General features: G+C 43.6%; 1 protein-coding gene across 12 annotated transcripts in view; it reads left to right on the top strand.

Moving 5' to 3' along the window:
* The window catches only part of DGKI (diacylglycerol kinase iota), a 444,802-nt gene extending 420,089 nt beyond the window's left edge, over positions 1-24,713 (top strand). For all 12 annotated transcript variants that reach the window (XM_045495795.1, XM_045495789.1, XM_045495788.1 and 9 more), the window contains 4 exons: positions 3,347-3,467; positions 13,899-13,935; positions 15,887-15,986; positions 19,957-24,713. In XM_045495795.1, coding sequence (XP_045351751.1) covers positions 3,347-3,467; positions 13,899-13,935; positions 15,887-15,986; positions 19,957-20,073 — 375 coding nt within the window. In that variant the 3' untranslated portion in view covers positions 20,074-24,713. The remainder of the gene's footprint in view (positions 1-3,346; positions 3,468-13,898; positions 13,936-15,886; positions 15,987-19,956) is intronic.
* The last annotated feature ends 300 nt before the right edge of the window (positions 24,714-25,013 follow it).

The raw sequence follows: 25,013 nt of genomic DNA, 5'->3' as shown, positions 1-25,013 counted from the left end.
TATTTGGAGTTTTAAGGTTTCTTTTTAGACAGGTCTTGAAATGAATGCATTATATGGATAATACCCAGAAATATACTCTCCGAGCGAGAGCCTCCAGCTTCTAACATTATTAGAGTTTTGTCCTTCAGGGATCACAATTAACCAAAAGAAGATGCTTGGTCTGATCTCCTTTGAACATTTTCATTTCTGCATATATGTTCTTAGTTCAGAGGGAAGGAAGTAGTCACTGCTGCCTCTGGAGTGAATACAGATTCGGGAGTCAGACTGCCCGCGTTCAAATCTTGGCTCTGCCATTCATTGTATGTGTGACTGTATTTAATTCTCTCTGTGCCTCAGTTTCTTCATCTGTAAAACTGAATAATGTTGCCTCTATCCATTGTCATGAGAATTGAACGTAACGATACACGTAAAGCTCTTAAGACTGTTTTTATTACATAGAAGCGACTCTGAAATGCCAGCTAGTAGTGTTAGTCTGTGTCTTTTTAATAAACATAGTGGAGATGCAAATATTGTTATAAAGTGTGTACAGTCTATAAGTATTCTAAAAGTTATATTTAGTTTCATGTCATTTTCAGGCATTGGGACTTAGGACGACCTGCATATCCCTCTGTAACCCACACTGGCTTGATCTGCTCTGTAATATTGGCACCTGCGGGAGACAGAGGCTGTACCCGCCAGCCTGTGGAGAAGGGTGCCATTGCAGATTGAGAAACCAAAAGCCTTAAAAGAAGGCTGAGAAGCACTGACCTTGTGTGCAACTTCTTCTGAGGTGCATCTATTGAATAAACTGAGAACCCCCTGTGCGACAGTATGAAGAGGTTACTGATAGGAAACAGTCAGAAGGTCCCAAGCATCCTGACAAACTGCCGTCTTAGGCACATAATCCTGGAAGTGGTGCCTGTGCCACTGTCTGGATCATAATGTTACCAGCCATCGTCACCCGCAAGAGAAAAGTGCTCTCCAAGTGGTGAACCTAGGAGTTTGATGCTGTTGCCCTGAAGTGGATTAAACCAATATTATCCTATACTCCCTGCAAAGCCTTATGCGAGATGCTTTGGGCAGTAAGATGTGATTCCTGCTCTTGAAGAGCTTCTAAGCCACAAATTATTTGCAAAACTACTATATTTGAAATCCTTTTTGATTTTTCCTCTGCTTTTAGCCTAGGCAACATATTTTCCAGGTCCCTGGGTATATAGCCACATTTTTTTCATACTTAATAAAGAACTATTTGAAATATGGGAAGTTACTATATTCAGTGGATTGTCTTATTACCTTCTCTGTTATAATCATTTCCTAAGTGCCTGAGAAGTTACTTAACCTTATTTATTGGGAGATGAAATATAATGACTTAGGGTGTTTCTTTCTCATTCTTTTACATTCTTTCCCTCCCAAGTATTTTTCTTCCCCTTTTCTTTCTTCTTCCCCATCTTCTTCTATGTCTCTATTCCATGCAGGAAGCACAGTACACATTAACTATTAAACTGTGTGTATGTGGGGCGCCTGGGTGGCTCAGTTGGTTAAGCGTCTGACTTCGGCTCAGGTCATGATCTCGCGGTCCGTGAGTTCGAGCCCCGCATCGAGCTCTGTGCTGACAGCTCAGAGCCTGGAGCCTGTTTCAGATTCTGTGTCTCCCACTCTCTGACCCTCTCCCATTCATGCTCTGTCTCTCTCTGTCTCAAAAATAAATAAACGTTAAAAAAAAAATTAAAAAAAAAAAAACAACTGTGTGTATGTAAGAAAGTGAACGCCAAATAGCAGAGAACAGAAGAACCCAGGAGTTGGTGTGAAGGCTGTTGGGAGTGGTTGCTGTGTAACTCAGTGGCATAAGATACCCATGGACTAACTGAAGGGCCACAGTATCAAAAACACTACAGAAAGGCACAATCAAGGCAGCTGATGGATGGGTCTGTGCTTCTCTGTTGAGCCCGAATCCTTTGTGCCTCTGCCTACAAAGAAAGGGAGTATCATTGTAAGACTATCGTCGAGCAGTACTGGACATGTTTAGATTCTTTGTGGAAAACCATTAGCTACCTCTTGCTGTCCTGTAGCCTTGTACTTTAGAGATAAAAGTCCCCATATGTTCTTTACATCCATTCAACTATTCCTTTTTGATCTATTTTCTGGAAAGTCTTCTGTGACTCTTCTTTACCCGTTAATAACCTCCTCATGTTGTTCTCCATTCCTGTGTCTGTCTTTGCACATCGGTCTCCCCCATGGACTGCGAGGTCTTGAGGCCAGTGGCTGAGTCCTGTTTATACTTGTTTCCCTGGAATCTGGCACATGGCAGTTCCATGGTTGGATTTGACTGAAATCATGAATTATGAGTTGACTCTTTGACCTTATGAGATGTTTAATTTTATATATGTATGAATATATATATACATAATGTGCCATCTAATTCTTTCTTGGTGATAGTTACATTCCTTTTGCTTGGTACCTTCTGGATTATTTTATTCTTATTTGTCCTAAAACTACCCTTTATAAGCTGCAGAAAGACTCTGTGTCCTGCTGCACTGCAGTTTGGAGAACAGAAACCCACTTACACTTTCTATAATGTTCAGTATTTCATGAAATTAGACCATATCCTCACTTCACCACATTATTCTCAGGCTACAAAATCTGTGGGGCTTTTTCTAGTCTGTTCTCACAGGTGTTTTAGGTGTCTACTACTACATTCCCTGAATCCTTTTGGTTCTCACCCTGGGGGTCACCTCTAGCCTTCTTGGGCATGGGTTGGGTGGTTAACAGAAGGCGAGAGGCTGGACGGCAGATCAGGGTGAAGGAGTGAGGCCGTGCAGATGTGTGCCCGTGTCTGCTGTGTGCACGTGTGCTGTGACCTCCCGCAGGAAAATGGGAAGCAGCTTCTGGATTTGGTAGCTGGGTTCATTAGAGGTTGAAGAAAAACTGGGGGTGAGGAAAGGCGCTTAGCTACGGGACACCAAGCTATTCCTGTCTGCAGCCTTAATTATCCTTTCACTCAGGAGAGAGCTCAGCCAACAGAGGAAAACGTTTATTCTCTTCGCTGCCCTTCAGTCCCTTGGGACAGAGACCAGTGCCCAGAAAAGAAAAAGACATAAAGCAGAAAAGAAATAAGTAACTCAGCATGTTTCAGTTTCCTTGGGCTGTTCAGTGCCCACAGACCCTCTCCCGAGTCAGGTGAGATGCTGGCCATCTATTTGAGTGATAACACAGACCGGGAATGTTACTTCCTCCCTTTGACTTTTCTGTGTCCTCTGCGGCTAGAAACGTTTGTGGTTTGCTTCATCACTCTTCTTTTTATCACCGGTTAACTGTTTTCCTTGTTCCGGACCCTGCCTGAGCTTCTTTTCCTATGTCTCTTTTGCAGCTAATAGAAAGCTATAAAAATGGAGGGAGTCTGCTAATTCAGGGACCAGACCACTGTTCACTCCTTCACCATGCAGCTAAAACCGGCAACGGGGAGATTGTGAAATATATCCTTGACCACGGTGAGTAGGTACAGTGAACCAAGGATCACTTCTCCATGCAATAATTGAATTTTCTAAATTGACTTTCTTCCAGGCTATGTTCAGAATGGTAGAGATGCTCTCCAAATTTTAGCTCACTCCCCCTGCTTATTGGAGGCAGACAGAATTGCAGACCACTGACACATGTCGGTCACCATAATCAAACATTTCATAGAAATTATTTTCATATCAAGGTCTTTGCAGGATATTTTTGAGCTAAGTAAAAAATAAAAGACAAAATCAAATGCCACCTGATGTAATATGCTGTATTGTTTTGTGAAGAGCGTTAAGTTGACTGGTTGGGACGAGGTACCACATTCGTGTTGATAGCATGATAAGCATGTGTTTTTCTTCCGCCCAGCTTCCTGGCTTCTCTCTCTCTCTCTCTCTCTCTCTCTCTCTCTCTCTCTCTGGCTCTCTCTCTTGCTCTCTTTTTCCGGTTTGAATCTCATTCATCTATCAAATTAAGCCACATTTCATTCTCTTTGAAAACATCTGGTACTCGTGTGTCTTCTGTGGTTAGGTGATTTCGACATGTAGCATGTACGTTAGCATCTTCCCCAAATGGCCCTTTAAAGGCATAAACACATGAATGGACACCAAATCTTGACCATTACTTTCAGCTTCCCATGTTTATGGTGTCTCTAGGAATACTACACTTGATCTTAGCCAAAAGGCCGAGAAGCGATAGTGTCTCTAGGAACAAAGAACAGGAGTAAAGGGGAAAAAATCTGCCTGGCTTGGGTGTTTTTGAGGAAGCAAGAGTGGAGTAGCCTCTAGCTCTGCTAGGTATAGGTACACAGAGACCTTGGAAGATTTTCTGTGAGCCCCGGCAGTGACCCTGTGGCATCCAAATTCAGGCCATAAATAGTAAGCATATTAGTAGACATGCACATTTGCACATTACTTTTTACTCCTCTTTTATTCACTTCAACACACGTCTTACTCCTTTCAGTCATTCCACAGATGTTTGTGGAGTGCCTAACAGGAACTACCTGTTATAGACCAGTGGACACACACACACACGCACGCACGTGCACGATACAGTCACTAGTTTCAGGCAATTTCTGGCGAAAAAATACAATCATATGCAGAATGAAATTGAAAACAGTTCTATATAGATGGTTTAAGTCCTATTGTAAAGCCACAGGTAGATAACACAGCTGCCATTTGTCACACACTTCTCATATTTCAGATGCTTCTACTAAACATATCCTATGTCGGGATGTGACACATCGATTGCCAGTTACATTTGACACACCTTGTTTTGTCCTCCGTTCCTCCTCACCATAAAGAGTTTCCTTGAAACCTTGGCCCGAGTGATGGTGGAAAGAATGGCTTAGGAAAAAGAAAAGGTGTTTGAAGTCGGATGGTGGTTATTAGAGCATTTCTTGCCCCCTGCAGGCTGGGCCTGACAGTCCCAAGCCAGTGTACTTTGGAAAGCCTAGGTGGTTGGCTGTGTTCTTGGTACTGTGTCTGCGGTGTGCGTCTTTTCATCTCCTGTCCCCCTGCCCATTCTACCGCCTGCAATGAAAGCGTTTCTCTTTGGGCAAGACTTACAAAGCAATGGCGGCATGATCTCTGCTTGCCTCCTTCACACGCACACACACACACGCACGCACGCACACACACTCAAAATCATAGGTGTTTTTTCTTCCCCGTAGTGACTTCTCCCAAAGCTAGTAAGAGGCAAAAGCAAATGTTAGAACCTGGCCCCACGGGCAATGAAGCACAGAGCTTCTGTGATTATTTTTGACTTAATAGAAAAGAGCTCAGGGTTTCTATTGCACAAAATGCAGATGTGCTTTAGATATACATACTGTCAGTTTGTCTTTAGCTCAAGTGAAGGTGCTCCTGGTTGCTGTCTTCTTGACCATTCTCAATCCTTTCTTACTCGTTTGTCCTTTACCCAATGGGATTGAATGGTTGCTCACATATCTTAAGCTGTTCAATACCCACATCTCCTCTCTGGAGTTAGGTGTGAGACTGGCCATCTGTTTGAATGCTAACACAATTTAGGGTCTCTGTCTCTCTCTCTTCCTCTACCTCTCCTGAAGAGCTAGAATTCCATCTCCACGTCCCCCTCGCCCCCGCCACGGGTTCTGGAAACCTCTATCAGTTACCTGTTGGTATCTCACTTGGTCTCACTCAAGAGGCTGCAGGGAACCACACTTGTGACTGAGTCTGTATTGAAGAGGGACTCCCCAACATGTTTGGGGCTCTCAGCTGAGATGGCTGGGATGCCCGGGACACCTGGAGCCTTTCTCTATACCTATCCTTTTATCCCAGGCTTCTTCATGGCATGACAGTCCTAGGGCTCCAGGAAGATGGAAGCTTCCAGACGTCCTGTGGGCAGGCTGGAAAGTTCTGCATCATCTCTGTAGTATTCTGTTCACTAAAACAGTCACAGGGCTGGCCCTGACTCATGGAGGGGGGAAATGGCCCCCACTGCTCTGTGAGAGGAGCTGCAAATAATTTGTGGCCAGATTTAACCTACCACCTCCCTAACTCTATCTTCTTCAGTTGAAAATGGTGAGCCTACCTTCTCAGTGTCCTGAACTGCTGTGTCACCCCGAATCCCCTGGGCCTCTGCTTTTATATGTTCCTTTGGTTCTCAGTCCTAAGGTTGACTAGCAACAATAATTCTTTGAATTTGCAAGTTCTTTAACAACAGTTTCCCCTCTTTTTAGCATAAGCATGACCCATGTAATATTTGGGACATACTTATACCAAAAACAAAAACAAAACCCCTCTCCTCCGTTGCATGTCCCCAGGGGCATGAGATGATATTGGTCTAGACCCATGGATTTTCACTCCCATACTACTTTTTCCACTGCCTTAAATAAGAGGGCCTCTAAAAGCTTTCTGTTTCTAACCCCATCTGTGGACTGGTGCACGCCTACTTTGCCTGGTGTGAAATCAAGCTGGTACTTGCGTTAGTCTCTTCGTGCTGTAACCAAAGCCTGACACCCCAGTACTCAACTTGTGTCTCTTCCACCCCCAGCACCTCTTGCAAAGCGTGAGTCACACAATACAGCTCTCTCTGTCAAAATGGAAGGACACAAAGCAAAATTAACATAATTTGGGGGGAGGGGGTGTTTATTTTTCCAGGATTTTTTTTGGTTCGATTTTAATAATATGTTTAATAACTATGATAATGAGGGGAAAAAAACCCTTGAGATTCCAAACATCTCCACTTGCCTCATGGGCAAGCCATTCCCAAGGTCACGGGAGGCATCTGATACCCTCCCCGCCTCACCAGGATCTCTCATTGGCCGGTACATACCTGAGAGTGAGACTGGAGATACGAAGCACAATCCATCTTTCTGTTGGGAAATAAAATCTCATTATGCTCTCTAGTCCCAGAATCACTGCAATTTTGAAGGATGGTGATTTTTAACCTTTTAGTACCATAGCCAAATAATAGGAACTAAATTGCAGTTGATTTTTATTGAAATGAGTACTAGCCAACCTGATAGGCCTCATCAATTCCATCTCCCTAACCCTGATCTCATTATTTCTCTTTATTCAGGAATACACATGCGAAATCTTTTGGCATAGCCAGTCTAATACAGCAGGTTCTTAAGAGCTAAGCGCTTCAGCTCAACTGTCTTTATTGTTGCTGTTTGTTTGAGTATCTTTAGGTGCTGATATAATTTCATTAGCCTGTGCATTTTGAAAAACGCATCTCTTTTAAGTTATAGAAACCTCTGTAAATTATAGTGTTCTTGAAGTCAAGGACAAGCACACGGGACACATGACCCTTTCTCTTCTCTGTACCCATTACCTTAATGTGATCTCTATTCAGTGAAATAGTCTCTCCTAATTTAACATGACGGTGGCTCTAGAATCCCCTTGGTCTGGCAAAGAAAATAGCCTTTTCTAAGAGAATTTAGTGAGGCTGGGGTTCAGGATGTGTATCAGACTGTGGCATTATGTTTATAAGCTAGCATCAGTTTTGTGGTAGACAGGTCTGATCAGTATGAATTCATATAAATGGGGAAAAAAGTGGAAATTTTACACTGCACCAGAGTTGGAGAGGGACATTCCTCCTCATCTCTCGAATGCTGCAGATCTTTTGAAGTTTTAGTTTTTTGTTTTTGTTTTTGTTTTTTAATTTGGTTTAAGTCTTTCCTGTGACTTCATATGCCATAAATCCTAAAACCTGTTCGAAGACCTGACTGTAAAGATGTGCTAATGACAGGGCTCTGGAGAAATCGGTAGGCACTTTGCAAGTTGCCTGAGAGCATACTGGCTGGTTTTCTGTCCTGCATCCTTGCTCAGGTGGGAGCGCCTCTCCCCTCTGCTTTGCCCACCTCTTCGCTGGTTATTTGTGGTGAGCAGTGGGGTCCACAGTCGGGAGGGCGCCCCCTGAGCAGGAGTCGTGAGAGATTAGCTGTTCCCCCAGACACCACAGTAAACAACACATTTCTGTCCTAAGTGTTCTCTGGAAACCGGGCTGTGGGGCTAGGGGCAGGAGATGTGTGGTGAGTTCTGAAAAGCCACAGGAGGCTGGAATTGTTTTCTGTCCTCCTTCTTCTTTGGGACCTTTTCTCTCAAATACACAACCTGCTGTTTTCCTTTCTGAAAAACTGGAATTTGGGCATTTGGAGGGTTGCAGAGAGAATGGAAGAGGAAGACAGAGAGCAATCCCACAGGGCCAGGGTGGAGAGGGAAGGACGCGAGGGGCTCCATTCCCGGGCCCCCAGTGGCTCCCGCTTTTCAGCTCCTTTCAACCATATTTTCTCCCCACTCCTTCCTCCCTCCTTGAACCCCTCCGAGGGACTTTTGTGTTGTTTTAGGCTTTTACCACCCCGCACATCTCGCCCCTTTGTTTTTATCCCCCCCAACTCCCACCCCTCCGCCCCCCTACTGCGCGTCCTGATAGAAATCTCACTCATGCATTTCCTTTTTGATTTCAATGGCTTATTTTGTCTTCTCTCCTTTTCTGTCTTCAGTCTTTCTTTTCTTTTCTTTTATTTTTACCCCCCCCCCCTTTTTCTGCCTCTGGTCCCCGAGAGAAAGGACCACCGTCCCGCTGGGACAGGATGACGGTGCGGTTCGAGTTCCCAGTGCCAGCTCTCCCCACATCTGTGCAGCTTTTGTCCTGGGGCAGAGGAGGATTTGGAATGGTCTGCTGGCAGCGTGGGGGAGACTAATGGGAAATGAGGTCCCGGACAGAGAGGCCACGGAGAGGTGGAAGGGATAGCAAGGGGGGTTTGGATGCCTTGGTGTGGGAAGCAAATTAAAGGATGCGTGCGACAAAGGACACATCATATATAATACAAGCACAATATTGATGATAGGGTTGTAGCAGCAAGAGCGCGGGGTGGAGGGGGGGGGGGGTATCCAACGGAAGAGCCAATGGAATGAGCCGGGGCAGCAGACTTGCCATTTAGAAGGCTTGACTACTTAACCTCACTGTTCACTTTCTCACGTTGGGAGATTTGTGAAATTTTGCTTCCTTTCGCATTCCCCGGCTTCGCTGGAATACTGATGCGTAGATCTTCTCAATACGTCTGTTCCCCCCTGATTTTTCAGACCATTTCCCGTATAGCACAGTCTTTTGAATCCATGTTATGTTTACGGGTCTTTCTCTGAGAAAAAAAAATACGATACTGGCTAGGATCCACATTGATTTTTAAATGGCTTTCATTCATTCATTCAATAAAAAAATGAATTTTGTCCCATGACCTTTTGAGAAAAAATGTTAGAGTAATAGTCACTGCTAACTTTGATTGCTCTGAATGCTTCGTATGTATTCACATACTTAATTCTTTTTTTTTTTCAACGTTTATTTATTTTTGGGACAGAGAGAGACAGAGCATGAACGGGGGAGGGGCAGAGAGAGAGGGAGACACAGAATCGGAAACAGGCTCCAGGCTCTGAGCCATCAGCCCAGAGCCTGACGCGGGGCTCGAACTCACAGACCGCGAGATCGTGACCTGGCTGAAGTCGGACGCTTAACCGACTGTGCCACCCAGGCGCCCCTGTATTCACATACTTAATTCTTAAAACAACCCTATGTAGGGAGTTCTCTTCTCTCCACCTGACGGGTGGTGAAAACCGAAGCAGAGTGAGGTCAGGTTACCTGCCAAGACTCACGTGTAACATCTGGTCTCTGCCCTCCATATTTCTAAACCCCGGTGAGGGAAATGAAACACAACCACCTCGCAGGGTAGTTTGATAGAAGCATTACCTGCAGAGTTCCAATGACAGCTAATGCAGGGCTCTGAAGGGACAGCGATTGTCTGCCTCTGAAAACTTCATGGAGAAATTGGCACACATGCCCCTTGAGTCAGATTTTAACAGTTGTTTTCTGGTACAAGTCAAATGTGGGGTTGAGTGTGGACATTGTAGCAAACCCTAGGAGGCAGCAGTGAACCAAGACTTGGTTTTATATTCAGGGAATAACGGAGTTCACTGCTAACCACGTAATGGTACTCCTTCAGATTCCCGAAGGGACATGGTGTGATGTTCACAGTGTAGATCTAAAATATAAAATAAGTTCTAGGTCCAAATATTCATCACTGATCTAAACTGAAAGAATTCCATCCTCTTTTCTTTCTCTTGTTCTCTCCCTTATTAGTGACACTCAAATGAACTTTCCCAAAAAATCATAGATGCTATTTTTTATTATTTATTTATTTATTATTTTATATTTAGTTTTATTTCTGAGAGAGCGGGAGAGAGCACTAGCCAGGGGAGAGCAGAGAGAGAGGGGGACAAGAGGGATCCCAGGTGGGCTCGGTGCTGACAGCAGAGAGCCCAACGCGGGGCTCAAACTCATGAACCGTGAGTTCATGACCCGAGCCGAAGTTGGACACACAACCAACTGAGCCACCCGGGCATCCCGGTGCTATTTTTAAAATAGTGTTTCCTTTAAAGAGCATTTTTGCAGTCTGTGCAGATGATTTTTGTTTCTCTGGTCATGCCCCCTCTCTGCAGACCTTATACTGACGCTGCTAACCTGCACAGGGCACTAGTAACCAGCCTGAAATACTACAGCTCCCAGCAGGCCACTAGAAGCAGCATAGGGAGGGAAACTCCAGCCTCTTCTTGGGCTGTACCTGGTACTCAGTCCTCTTCTCAGCTCCTCCTCCGCCACCCCCTTCTTGCTAGCATTATGCCAACACGGTTATTTTAAAGCAGGTGAAGACATTGCTAGAAAAGGTACCTGTACTGCTAAAAATAGCTCCCTATGCCTGTCTGTCATCAGTTCACTGCCACCCTTCCCTCTGCATTGGGGATTCACCTGCCAGCATGCAAAATGTTCTGCTCTTTTTGTGACTATCTGTACTGGTGGAAAGAGGAGGAAGGTTTGGGTTAATTAAGTCCATCATTCCAGAGCCCTTTTCATTCCAGAAACCTGTAATTGGAGTTTCATCAGATTTTAACTAAGCAAAAGTATCCTATTTTAAGATCAGCACCTCTTCCTCTCACCCCTGTCTGCTGCAGCAGGTCAAAAGGAGAGAAGGGGGAAGTGATAAGCAGCTACAGGCTTGCCTGACTCATAAATTGGATAATCAGCTCTGGGATAGTTCTGCATTGGCTGCATTTGTGGTGATTCTTGTCAGAAACTTGAGGAACAAGGTCCTTTCTCTTCCTTGTCCCCCCTTTCAGAGTGTCAAACAATTGCCATTTTAGCACAGATTGAGTTGGTTCCACAAACTCTCACATGGCGGCAGGGATCCTGGAGTCCGTGGACCCCCCATGGGTGCAGCCCTGAGCACAGAATGAAGGGGGAAAGGAGGCGGGGCCTCTGGTGCCTAAATCCGCATGCACTCAGCAGTAATGGTGGGAACAGAGCTGCCAGTGAGGCTGGGTTGCTGGTATTCATGGAATTCCTTTCCACATGAATTGCTCCAAGGGTTTGCCGAAGAGGGCATTGGGCCCTGTAAGCCTTCTTGTTCCTAGCCTTGCAGAGAATGCCCTGCCCGCAACTGAGGAGGTCTGGAGTATTGGTTCTCAGGACATCAAATTTGAATCAACAAGTGGCTTCAGAAATAAATGGAAGGAAATGCAGAGTCCGGTACACTTCCTTCCTTTACTGATGGTCCACATTTTGATTTAGTGTAACCTCCTGGATTATGCCAGAGAATAGGACACTTAATATCTAACCTTCAGGCATGTAGTGTGCCAGGACTGAGAGATTAAATGAACTTGCGTGAGGTCCAGTAAGTGGTAGGTAGAGCCAGAATTTTGGAGCAAGGAGGTTCAGCTCTAGGACCCATCACGGCACTATACTGCTCTGCACGTCTTCGGGTGTTTGTTGTGGGAATTATTTGTTTGTCGTGAGAATTATTGTTCATTTTTCCTTACAAAAATGTTCCTAGTTTGTTGAGGGACAAAAATAAATGAGTTAAGTCTTTGTTAAATCCTTAATGTAGGATAGTTGCTAGAGGGATATGATAATGCTAGAGGGAAATAATAAATATGCTTACACTGCAGAGATTTAGAAGAATTTGTTTAGGGAGACAAGGCATATGACTGAAAATCAAATACATGGCAAAAGGGTAGAACCAAGTAAGTGCTACAGGCTTTCGGAGAAAGGGATAGATCCCTTCTGTGGAGACTGGTCTTTTCAGAAGACCTTGTCACAGATTGGGCTTTACAGAATGGGTAAGACTTAGGTATGTGTCTAGAAAAGGGAAGGCTGTTTCAGATCGGGAGAGTGGAGGGAACAAGCTCTGGGAACCGGGAGGGCCTGAGAAATGGGTGGGTAATGGGGCAGCTACCAGATTAGCTAATGTGAAAAGTGGAACCTGGGAACAAATTGAATAAGGGCAGTTCCAGATGAAAGACGGTGAACTTTCATGTTTAAATCCTTGGGAGTAAGCAGTCAATATGCTGAATTGGAAACCTGGAAATCTGAATGATATGAGACTTTTCATTTTTCTTAATGTTTTCACTTTTCTTATGCTCCAGACAGAGACCTATTAGGAAGCCTGTTTGTCAAATAGGACAAAGAGGGGACACAAATAGGGCAGATGGTGCAAGAGAAGATTCACCTGGCCTTGATGGTCAGTTTCTGTGAAAGAGGAGGTAAAGGTGATGAGGTAGCTCTCGGATGACCAGGAGGATTGTGAAGGTCCCATAACACCTCAGCCGTCTTCTTGGCCAGTGACTTTCATGGTTGGGAAGTCCTAACCTCTTCCCTTTCTTCTTTTTTATGTAATAAGTAATCACCTAAGCACATTTTCAATAATAATGATATCTGACAGTAAAGACAGCAGATGAACAGGATAGTATTTCTAAAGACTAAAATGCTCAATACCTAGAACTGTGCTTGGCGTGTCTAAGCACACTTATTCATTAATTCACCCTAACATTTAAGCATCTCCTTGGTACTAGGTTCAATGCCAGGCACCAAGGAAGGATATAGTGGTGGATGAGGCATAGGCCACGACGTCAGGGGACTTACCAGAGACTAGTGGAGGGACACATCAGCAGGTGGTTTTGATATGGTTTAAATGTCTTGATCAATGAGGTAATTGTATAGCCCCACCTGTGTGGTATAGTCTCAATTTAGATGACGAATTATCTTACCCTCCCAATTACAGAACATAGGCTTAGTGCCCAAAGTGGGAGTGCACATACATAGGCAGGCCACTTAATGCAGTATTTGGAGTGGGCTCATGCAGGGTTTGATGCAAAATGTGTCCCAACTGATACCTGCAGGCCAATTAGAGTTAGGGAGGGTTGGGGAGGAAAGCAGTGGTGCAGAGAGTGGAAAGGTGGTCATTCCAAGAATTGTTTGCAGATTGAATGAATTAGTTGGTGAACAAATAAAACATCAGCAGTGCAGAAACTCACCAAACATCTCAATTCCTAACGAAGTATCTATAATCATTGGGTGTTTATGTATAACATTTCTTCCAGGTCTTAGAAGGGAAATTTTTTGAAAACTATAATGTTACTCTGTCTCTAAAATACAGATGTTAGACTGGATGATATCTATGGTATTTTATAGTTTTAAAAGTCTGTATAAAACCCCATCTCAAACAACCTGCCACTGGAGAATGATAAACAACCCTTCAAGCCCACTGAACTGTCCCCTTTCTCCCAAGGTAGCCACTTAGTTATTTCTCACTTATTCTATTCCATTTAATTTTATTCCTTCAAGTTGACTGAAAGCTGCTTTACAGGCAGAGACTGTATCATTCCTATGCAGCCCCCATTTCACACATGTTGGCTGGTGGGGGTTGGGAGGTTGGTGAGGGGGAATAGAGAAGTCCTTTCTTTTCTGGGGGTGGGGGCAAGGGAGGCAGTCTTATTATCCCTATCACCAAATGGCTCTTCCTTATTCAGCTTGCCAAGGCATTATAATTCTGTGATTACAGATTTTTTTGTGTTGTTAATGGTTATTTTTTCAACTTTTTTTGATGGACATCTTACTTTCCTCTTACTTAGGACCTTCTGAGTTATTGGATATGGCAGACAGCGAAACGTGAGTATTGCCTTCCATTACATAGTCTAGATTATTTTTTTTAGATATGTTCTTTAGAACGTATCTAGAAGAAGAATGTAGTCTATAGGGCATACAATAGATCATTGAAATGTCAGTGATAAAGAGTTCAGTTTCTTTTTTTTTAATGTTTACTTATTTTTGAGAGAGAGAGAGAGGGAGACCATGAGTAGGGGAGGGGCAGAGAGAGAGGGAGACACAAACTCCGAGGCAGGCTCCAGGCTCCAAGCTCTCAGCACAGAGCCCAACCCAGGGCTCGAACTCACAAACTGTGAGATCATGACCTGAACCAAGGTCAGACGCTTAACCGACTGAGCCACCCAGGCGCCCTAAGAGTTCACTTTCAATAGTACATATAACTGTGCAGGGCTAATCTCCTAAACCAATAATTACACAATAAAAATTGATGACAAGAATCCTAATGATTACGTGCACAGGCATTGCTATTCATCATTTAGAGCTTCCTACAGGCAAGGAAGTTCTGCACTGGTACATCTTGGACTCCTGAGAAATCTAAATAAATACATTTACCTTTTTTTTTATTTACTCTTTCTCAACTGGGATTTGTGAGAAAATGAAGTCCTAATACCCTATGGCATCCTTTGTTTGTAATGAAACCTCTACACTGAGTCTAGAATGGAAGAAGTTACATACAACCATTGGAGAATTAAGAATATGGGAATTCCAATCATTGTTATGTTCTGTGGTTCAGATGGGCAACCTGGTTGAGAAAATCATCCACTTTGGGGTGGTCCCCAAACTGATAATGTTTGTCCTCAGCTTTTTTTGTTGTTGTTGTTCTTCAGGCAACAAAAATAGCTACTGCTCCCCAAATAGGAACAAAGAAAGGGTAAATGTCTAACTCTGAAAGCCATATGGAAGCACCGTAAAACTTGACAGAAATTTGAAAAGAGTGAAAGATACATGGGGAGTAGCGAAGTAGGTCTGGAGGAGGAACAGTAGGAATGAATAGAGCAAATGAGTAGGAAGGGGATAGTTACATAGTTATGAGTTACTAAACATGGAAGAAACTGTCCGTTGTTGCAAAGAGTTTGTCCACATACCACGTCCTATTGACAAGATCGTCACCCATTTGTCTTGTCTAAGCCCTGCATTTGATTCTTTGTAAGCTTTGGCATGGAACATCATTTCCATTTTGGACTCAATTGAAATATCTTCTTCCCTGTACTGCCCGTGAGAGGGGGTAGAAATAGTTATTTGGCCTTACCCTCTTCCTAGACCCAGTGGCTGGCCTCAGGACTGCTGCCAGCAGTGGAAAGCTCGTGTCCCCACCTCTCCCGGATATACTCTGTGGCTGCCCACACCCTCCCACCTGCCAGTCACATGAAATCAGTAGTAGGGCATCTTGTGTCGACCTGGTCCTTCAAAGTTGAGTCCTCAAGAGATACTCCACTGAGGGCCCCAGGGCGGTCTGCCAAGCACTGTGTGATCTACCTGGAGGGCCTGTGGTTTTACATCACTGTTCCGTGTGTACCATATCCAGTGCCCCTGTGTTCTGCCCAGATGTGTCCACAGAGAAAACTGTCCCACAGTGCTCAGACACATCCGTACTTATCAGTCTGTTTAATAGTGCTGTTGAGTATTTCCTAAATCAAGCATTAGCGGTTGAAAACAAAATCACTCAGCCTAGTTAACACTCTTTAGAAAAGAGATTGGAGTCAGAGATTACGGTTAGTTGATGACTAACTGAAGACGTTTTTAGATACCCCGACGTCCATCCCCCCCCCGCCCCCCCCGAATGTGCCCAGCAGCCGCGGGCTCAGCTGCAGATAGCGAAGGAGGCCGAGGAGCACAGAACTTCAGCAGCAGGGATAGGAGGCCACCCTCACCCCCTCCCTGCCTCCTCCACCCCCACTCCCACCCCTGCCCCCAACCCTTTTATGGGTGGTTTCCCATTTCATCTTTGATTTAGGGGTGAGACCGCACTGCACAAGGCTGCCTGCCAGCGGAACCGGGCTGTGTGCCAGCTTCTGGTGGATGCGGGAGCATCTCTGAGAAAGACGGACTCCAAGGTAACTTGATGAGTGAGTGCAAACATCCTCCCACTGGGCAAGACCACCGGCACCATTGCCTTCACTTGTGCTCATAGCAAAGGCATCCTTTCTGTGCTTATGGAAGTGCCTGGGGCTTTGGAAAAAGGAGGAAAAAATAAAGTGCTTCATTTAGAGTAACTGTAGTTTAAACGTATAAGCACAAAGGGAAGGGTGTGTGCTTGCCTATGGGACTTTATAAACCCCTGAATGGGCTGGCCTTGGGACTTTGGGGGTTGTCCTGCTGAATGCCGGCAGCCAAGTTGCGGAGAGGTGAGGTTCAAACCCTACGAGAAGGGGTAAAAGACATTGGCCTGCTACTGAGAGCCCCTTCCCCTTCAGCTACTTTATCTAGTGTAGCTTAAAATCTGTGATTTATGTGGCCCCATACGTGGGTGCCCAAGTGATTAGCGGCCACAGTGGTCAGCCCTGACTTTGAAAGGGTTATAATCTTAAACCCGATACGTGTATGTTGGCTTTTTATTTTTAAAAGTTTCTTCCTATTTGTTTTCTTATATTTTCCCCTAAAAGTTAACCCCTGAAGTTAGGGTGGGAATTACTAATTACTCTCATTGATGCGAGAACTGAAACCAAAAGAGAGTTCTATGCCCTTAGACCAGTAGCTGAGCCCAAATCCAACTTCAGCTCTTTTGACGCCCAGCCCAGTGTGGTTTCAGCAGATCAGTCATTCTCACTTGGTGACAGAATACCACCACCACCCCCACTCCCCCCCCCCCCCCCCCCCACCGCAGACTGGATCCAACAGGATGAAGAGTGGCAACCTAGTAACAAAATTGGTTTTTTTCCCTATGGTTTGTATGTTTTGTTGCCTTACGGTGATAGCTATGGCGTGGTGGCTTGAAATGTGGTTAGTTTCCCTGCAGCAAAAGTCCTATAAATCTGGATTCAAAGTGTGTTAATGTCTTAATGAGAGGGCAATGAGGCTAGAAATTGATAGCGGGACATATCTGCCAACCTTGATCAGAAAAACATCAACAGGTAGAGGTAAGGAGGAGACACTCAGTTCGGGAGAACTGACTTCAGGCTGCACCGTGAGCTGGTCATTTACAGAAAGCACCAAAAAAAGGGCTGAAAGCTAGAGTGAGGGAAGAGGCATAGCTCAGTAGCATTGACCTGGGACTGCAGCCCAGGAGACGGGGAGATACCGAATGTAGAAGATCAGTGTCACAGAAGAGCCTGATGAGGTCTGAGAAAACACCACAGAGAAACCCTCAGAAAGGACAAACCATTTAACTGTAGAGGGTTGCAGAGAAGAATTTTAACATACAGATGAGGATTTCATTATGCAGGCATTGAATAAATAGCCTATGTTTGGGGCCGGTGAGTGTAGCCAAGGAACACAGACATATGACTTACATGACTTGAGCCCCGTTAGACTTATTTAAGTGACTAGCCACTGATTATATGCAGTTTGCCTCCTGGGGTTTCCCCAAACCACAGTGAACACTATGAAATAACTTTTTCTCCTGTGTGGACCTCTTTTTCTGCCCCGAGCCAGTTCTGAGCCAGTGGTGTGGCGTGATGGTCCACTCCCCCAGCAGCCCACCAGATCCTTGCTCTCTGCCTGAGGTCCCCGGCCACCTCCGTTCCTCCCTTAGGCTGTTACACATATTATGCTGCATCTTGGTTTCTAGCAGGTCTGTTACCTGACTGGTTAGCTGAGTGGGTGTGGGATTTCAAATGGTTTGCTCAGCGTGATATTCTTCCCAGCTGATATTTGCACTGAAAGTGTCTTTGTTATATAATCTGATTGAAAAACACACACCAGGTAGGCAGGATCAATGGAGGCCATGATTTCAGGTAGGGTTGGCCTTGTTGGGACCACTCACACTACAGCATGGAAATTACCTGATTACCTGTTTACCACACAACAGACTGGCTTACACTCAACTCCGAATATAAAAAGAAAGGGAGGACAACATGAAGTAGACAAAAGACTGGGCGGGAGACCTGGCCCCTGAGCCATTGCTCTTTTTTTTTTTTCTTAATCTTTCCAAGTTTCTGAATCCAATAAATGAGCGCAACATTCCTTGAGATTTCTTCCTATTTTGTGTTATGTATATGTGTGCTTTTTTTCAAAACACAGCTTCATTATTTTTATGGTGATGAGTAGAGTACATTCTTATATGGAAAACTCTAGCAATGCAAAAAATATATGAAAAGATAAAAATCAGTAGAAATCCCACACTGTAGACCTATATACTATTAAAATTTTAATGATCCCACTTCACATGCAGGTATGCCTGTTTTCCCCTCTCGTTTGTTTAAGTAGGTGAAGTCATACTATTCATGTTATTGTAGAATGCAATTTTTCACCCAACATTATGTTCTAGAGGCCTTACCATATGAAGCAGTATGAGTCTGAGTCATCCTTTTGGGGATCTGTTCATTTTTCCATTTTGTAATTTTATGCTAAGTGAAAGCAGAGCATGATAATTACGACTGGATATTCTAGAATTTTTTTTTTTTAATTTGGAGAGAAGCATATCTTGAGAATTTCTCTTGATACAGGACATTTCCTTTAAAATCAACTCAAGGGTCACCCCAGTCCTCCTCTCTGAATATTTAGAAACTAGTAATTCTATATACCTCATTAATATTGAGGTAAAGACCAGATAGTCTCCTAATACTGTAAGCAAGTTGGGAAAAATTATTACAGGAACTTGAAGCTGGTGGTTAAATATTAGATCCCAACTAAATAAGTGAAATTTTAGAAAGAATCCAGAGCCACTGCTGCTTTCCTTTTATCCTCTGCCCACATACCCTTGTAGGCTGCCGGAAGCAGGTTTAATTAAATTTGACACTCTCCATTGCAGTGATTCAGATGGAGGCTGAGAAGCCTTCAGTAATTTTTGTAATACTCGTGTGCATTTATACGTGTGGGGCTGTTTCTTTAGTACAATGATCATGCCTCTGTCTTTTCCCTAGAACTTAGTATCACTTTTTAAATAGATAAAACCATATCATGGAACAAAAATTAGAAGTTTCAAGGAGTGTTAACTAATATCTATAAACATTCAAAAGAATAGAGACCTTCCTGCCTTCTGCTAAATTCTATTCATCGACCTGATCCCCAAAATATCATGTGTGTGTATATTTATAGTAGGCTGCAAGAAATGATACAGTCATTAGGATGGTGTAGAAGATCACTGAATGATGGAAAAGATTTGATATATTAGGGGAAAAAGCATGTGATAGAATAATATATAAACAGAGTGTGGTTTTCTTTTTATACAAATAATTATGTGTAGAGCTCCAGGAAAAGACACAACAGTCACTCTGCAGAAGGTTAACAGTGGTTATCTTAGTGTAGTATAGAAATTATTGGTGAGTTTTATTTTCTTCTTTATGCTTTTGTACTTTTCCAAGTTTATTTTTAATCCACACCCGTCACTTTTATAGTCAGAAATTAACTCACTTTTTGGAGAGATGAGATAGTTTTGAATTAGGGGGAACTTAACTGAAGGCTTTAAAACCAGCAAAGAAGCATCCCTAGATCATTCATGCCCATCCCATGCTATCATTTTCTACTTGCTGCTTCCCAGAGTTTAGTATAATAGAAAGAATCCCAAATCAGAAATCTGAATGCCTGCTCTCCTGCTTTTCTGTTCAGTGATTTCTATTGCTGAAGCATCTGGGTTCCAAAGCTCACTGTGCCACACTGTTTGCTGCTGTGGACCCAGTTACCCTGAACCTCTGTTTCCTCAGATGTAAGCCCCAGCTGTTGAGTGATAGTCTCTTTCTCTTAAACTTACCCATCTCACATGTTTAATGTGATAATAGATTTGAAAGTGTCTTGTGAACTCTAAAACCATACGCATGGAAAAATCCTTTAGTGAGTTATCTTTGAATACCTCTGTTTCTGCATTAAAAAAAAAAAAAATCTCATCCCGAGTATTTGTGTCTCCTTCCTTCCCACTGTTACCTGTAGGGTAAGACACCTCAAGAGAGAGCACAGCAAGCTGGAGACCCAGATTTGGCTGCTTACCTAGAAAGCCGCCAGAACTATAAGATCATTGGCCACGAGGACCTGGAAACTGCTGTTTGACCCTGGTAGATCACAAAGAGAACTTGAGCGAGCATATCACCTATGCCCTCCCGGCGATCGGGCAGCTCCCCTGGAAGAAGCTGATGGAATCCATAAATCTGTCTCTCTCCTGCAAGAATCAATCTGATACCATGTCACCAGTTGTTAAGGGCTACCAAGACGTCCAACAGAACATGATAGCCCACCGAGGAAGAGGCAGGATACCTGGAGATTTGTGGAATACAAGTTCCACGAAATTTGATCCTTATTGCTTCCAGCAAGTAGCATGAACTTCTGTGTTCACCTGTATAATTTATTTTCAAGATTCAAAGGATGTTCGTATACATGGCACTGCTCCCGCCTCCCCCTGTGCATTCATGACTCCCCCGTACCACACAATTCTACTGTAACTACTCACCGTTCGAAAAATATGATCTTTTCTCTTTACATTCAGTCTTTGAAGACCACAAGACCACCTGAAGGTCTTTGAAAACCCTCTGGATGTCCTGCAGAAACACAACTGTAAAGCTGCTTCCATTTCCCAGATGAAATATACCAAGACTATTAGTGACTTTTTGCATGTTCCCTCCCTCCCACCCAACCACCCACCCAACCCCTTGTCATTAACTAGGAGCTGGGATGTGCCACATGGATAATGTCAACTTGTGTGCTCTTATCTCTGAGGTATGGTGAGGTGGCATGGGAGGGAACCCAGGGGCCGGCCCGGGGTTGTGGGGCTGTTGCTGATAGCCCCGAGGACTGGTTCAGCTTGGGCTGTTTGCACAGCTCCGTACTGCCTACGTGTAGCCATCTTTGCCTTTTGCCGCAATAGAGACGAGCGAAGGATTAAACGAAGGCCCATGGCTGGTTTGCAGAACCACTGGATTTTTAAGTGCAGTTGAAGTTGCCCGAGCAGAAAACCATGTGCAAGAGCTGCGATAACAGGAAACGGAGCACTGTGACAGCGTTTACGTGTAGACTTTCTTGAGTGATAATAGAAAGCAGGCTAATTGACTTGAAATGAAACAGCCAATGCAAAAGTAGCAACATATTGAGTCAAAATAACTCACTTAAGCAAGAAAACGGCCACTGGAATATTGCACAGAGGCTAATAAGTATAGACTCTTAGGTGCAGTGGTGGAAGGGGGGGCCATTTTAGCTTTTCCTTCTAAGGTTTTGGTTTTCATTACCCCCAAGTAAGCCTTGTCCCAAGGATAAAGCCTTGTTTTATGAGTTCCACTGCCAGATTTCCAGGATGGCTGGATCTTTCTGATGGATGCCTCACCTTTTACTTGTCCAGTCCCAGGTTATGCTTGATAGCACTACAGCCCCATTTCTCCTGTACGGGGTATTCTAATATATTCTCTTCTCTGTTTTCCTCTGCTGGAAAATTCTTAGTACAAACCGCTGTGGGAGCCTAGCCAGAAATGTGTCTCTAAAATTGGAATTGCAACTTCTAATCCTACCACAGATCCGTTGGTCCACACAGGTCCCTCTACTGGGGATTCTGTGATAACTACGATAGCAAGAGAAAAAGTCTAACTTTCAGTGAAGATATCTATTCGACTTGGGTGTAAGTGAGAGATGAAAGCGGGTGATTGAGGGTTGTTTCAGACTAAAACCGATGTCTTCTGAGCTTTCTTCCATTTTGCTCTTAGACACAAGCAAAGTGCTTCTCTGGTGTTTCTGCATGTGAACGTATAAATGATGGTTTTTCTACATTTACTGAAAAGGTCCAGTGGTGACACATTGCTTATCTGAATTTCGTCTGGTCACATAACATTTTGAAAGGACAGCTATGAATACTGGATTAAGTAGGAGTAGCTTCTCAGTGGATGGGAACGTCGTTCCAAAGTCAAGTCGTTGATGTTGTTTCCAGCTGTGGGAGAAGAGGTTGGTCATGAGTAATCTGTTGTCATCTAACAGTCTTAGTAATGGAATTAACTGTTGGGTTTTATGGTGAAGGGAAGGAGGACTGCAGTAGGTTGTTTCCAGAAGCTGGAAAAAATATGCTCCAGGAGATTTTCATCACTGGGCTTCATCTGGGAGTTTTTCAGTTGGTGGCACCATCAAAGAGATGTTGTGATGACAGAAATATTATCTCTAAAACCGACTGGAGTCTGGCCTTGAATGGTGCCTTCCATTCCCTAGATTTAGCCAAACAGTCGACCACACCATCGGTTACCCAGCTGCCATTTCTGGGATGAAGGACTATTTTCACCAACTACCATCTCACATTTCTTTGTGATGCTTCAAAGCAGCCCAGAGAAAATTGAGGGTATAGATGGCTATGGGCCAATTCAAATAGGTCCAACTGAAGTCACAAGTAAATTCCTGGTATGAAAGTAGATTAGCTAATGATTACTGTAGGAGTTCTGGTACATTTGAAAATAATTCCAAGCCAAAAAAAAAGGTCTATGTTGTTGATGGGAAGCATACAACCAAGGCAAATAACTCTTTGAAAAAGCAAATGCCCTCAGGACTTGGGTTTTCCAAGAAAAGAACATCAAAAATGAGCAGAACAGTTATATATTCAATGGATTCGATATTAAACCTACCTCCTGTAGCATTTTTAAAAATTGATCTCTGCGTGTGACAGTCCTGGGCTTTAGAAAGGCCATATGTTCCAGCAGTTTCCAGCTCAGCCTAAGTATATCTTCTCACCTTTAATGGGCCATCAGAAAGTATAGAAGCAAATGGTCTGGCCCTGGTCTTTAAACCCACATGCATTTAATTTAAAATACATAAAACTATATACTTATAGAAATAGCAATTTCTACAAAACCTCCTGAGACAGTACTGGAGAGAGGCTGCCTTAGCTGGCATTCATTCCTCTGTGTTTGGCTCAGAAGAGCCCCTCATGTGGTGGTGCTTTCTGCTCTGGGATTCCATTTTTAGGTTAGGCTGACAGGGAGGGGTATGAGAAATGGCGAGTTATTACAAGACAACATCATAGAACCCTGAAGGTAGTCATTTTTGAGGCCGTAGATTCCAGTCGTACACATTTAATGAAATAGAACTCAGCTAAGCTGTGCTTTATCACATTCAAGGACTTGATAAAAAACAGAAACCAAGAAAGAAATAAACACCATGGCTGCGAATTTCACTTGGAGGGTTCTGGTTACCTCTTGTGGAGGCTTTAACTTAAAACCAATGCAATTTCTGAAAAAGAGATCTTAGCTGGCAAGTGCACAGCCATGAAGTTAGCAACAGCTGATGGGAAACCTCGCCCACCCCGTGGCTCCCTAGGCCATCATGGGAGCTGGCCCTAGCGCTTAGGCAGATCTTTTTGCATTGAGAGATACTCAGCAGGTAGCTTTTGTTTGGACCTCATAACCATTTCTTTGGTAAAGTGTTTCTGAAATGTATTTACCAGACTTCTCGTAATGTCCATGTTTTACAATATGTGGGGCAGCAGTTTTAAGTTTTTATGGGTCTCTTTCATTTAAATTGTTTAATTTTATTTAGATCGTTTAATCAAACATGCTTTTTATCAGAAGTTCGAATAGCACAGATGAGAATCATGGGCAAGGTCAAGGTGTTCCTCTGTGCTGGTGTAGTGTCCTCAGCCCCCTCCCCAGAGATAAGCGGCGTTAACACCAATAAACATTGTCGCTTGTATGTTGTCAGAAATACTGTGTGCGCAAGCCCCCCCACCCACGTATAGAAATATATTTATTTGTATACGTGTGTGTATATCTGTACTATACACACACTATTGCATAGGCTTATAATAGAACATTTTAGAAGCATGTTAATCATCTCTGTGTATAGTTAACACCGACAGGCAAAGACAGGCTAACAGAAAGTTCTCATTTATTCTTTGTTGTTTTTACCGTTGCTAAGCTTAGTTCTTTTACTGCAGCACTCCAGCTACACATGGCATTTGCTGTGTGTCATAAAATCCATGACCAAGAGGTCTTATAATGATTTATGTTACCTTGTGTGAAGCATGAAACCTACGTGAGCCCAGAGCCTTGTCTGCGCTATTTTTGGATCTCACATGGAGAGTTTCTTTCTCTGTCCTGCTCACTCCACTTTCCAAGGCTGAGTTTGCAGGGCTAATAACACTCCATACACTGCCTGATGATATTTAATTAGGGCCAGCTACTGACAGGAAGGTGTAGTAACTTGGATATGGGCTGGGGTCTGAAGAGCTTGGCTTCCTTCCAGTAGGAGTAGCTAATGAAATCACTGAAAACAGTGTGATCTTTTACTCAATTATGCTGTTTAAAAATAAAATAGATCATTGTTGAAATGACTCCTCATAGCCATCAAATAAAACTAACTGCTCTACTTAAATGGATTATCTTCATTTTAGCTAAGAAAAAAAGTAGAACATCTATTAAATGAGAAGACTTTTCTAACTAACCTTTAGCACTTATTTGTGTAAAATAGTCTCTGTCCAGGTCTCCCTAGAACCTTCTCTTAATCTCTCTACTTTCTCATTCTCTGAATTCCATATTCAGCTGACTGGTGTAGTTTTTTCTCTGCCGAGCCTCTCAGATTGACTTTGGCCCCAACCCTTTCCGCGACCAGGTCATCATCCATCTCTGGTCCCTCCAATTTTTCTGACCATGGCAATAGTCCTCCTGGACTTTCCGCCACTACCTTCGTAATTTTGTCATACAGCTGCCCAGATTTTCCCCAGGCATTATGCTCAAAATGGATCAAAATGAAATGACCCTCTGGGACAAGTATCCGTTTTGCCTGAAGGACAAATAGATGTCCACTGACCTTGATTACCTTATAGAGTTACAACAAGCCTTATTCTGAAAAGTCATCTGCCACAGAGGTTTAGCACACGTCTGTCTTGGCGTCCTCAGTCATGGCAGCTTCTTCCACATCTGGTGATGTAAACCATGTGCTCCCCGAAGTTACCTAGATGACTGGATTATATACGTGTTAACCCCTACTGGCCACCTGTGGATTTTTAGGCCGTCTCCCCACAGTTTAATGAG

This window comes from Leopardus geoffroyi, chromosome A2 (assembly GCF_018350155.1).
Source record: "Leopardus geoffroyi isolate Oge1 chromosome A2, O.geoffroyi_Oge1_pat1.0, whole genome shotgun sequence".
In the NCBI taxonomy this organism is placed as follows: domain Eukaryota; kingdom Metazoa; phylum Chordata; class Mammalia; order Carnivora; family Felidae; genus Leopardus; species Leopardus geoffroyi.
Note: the sequence above shows the minus strand (reverse complement) of the source record. Positions and strands in the feature narration are given on the sequence as shown.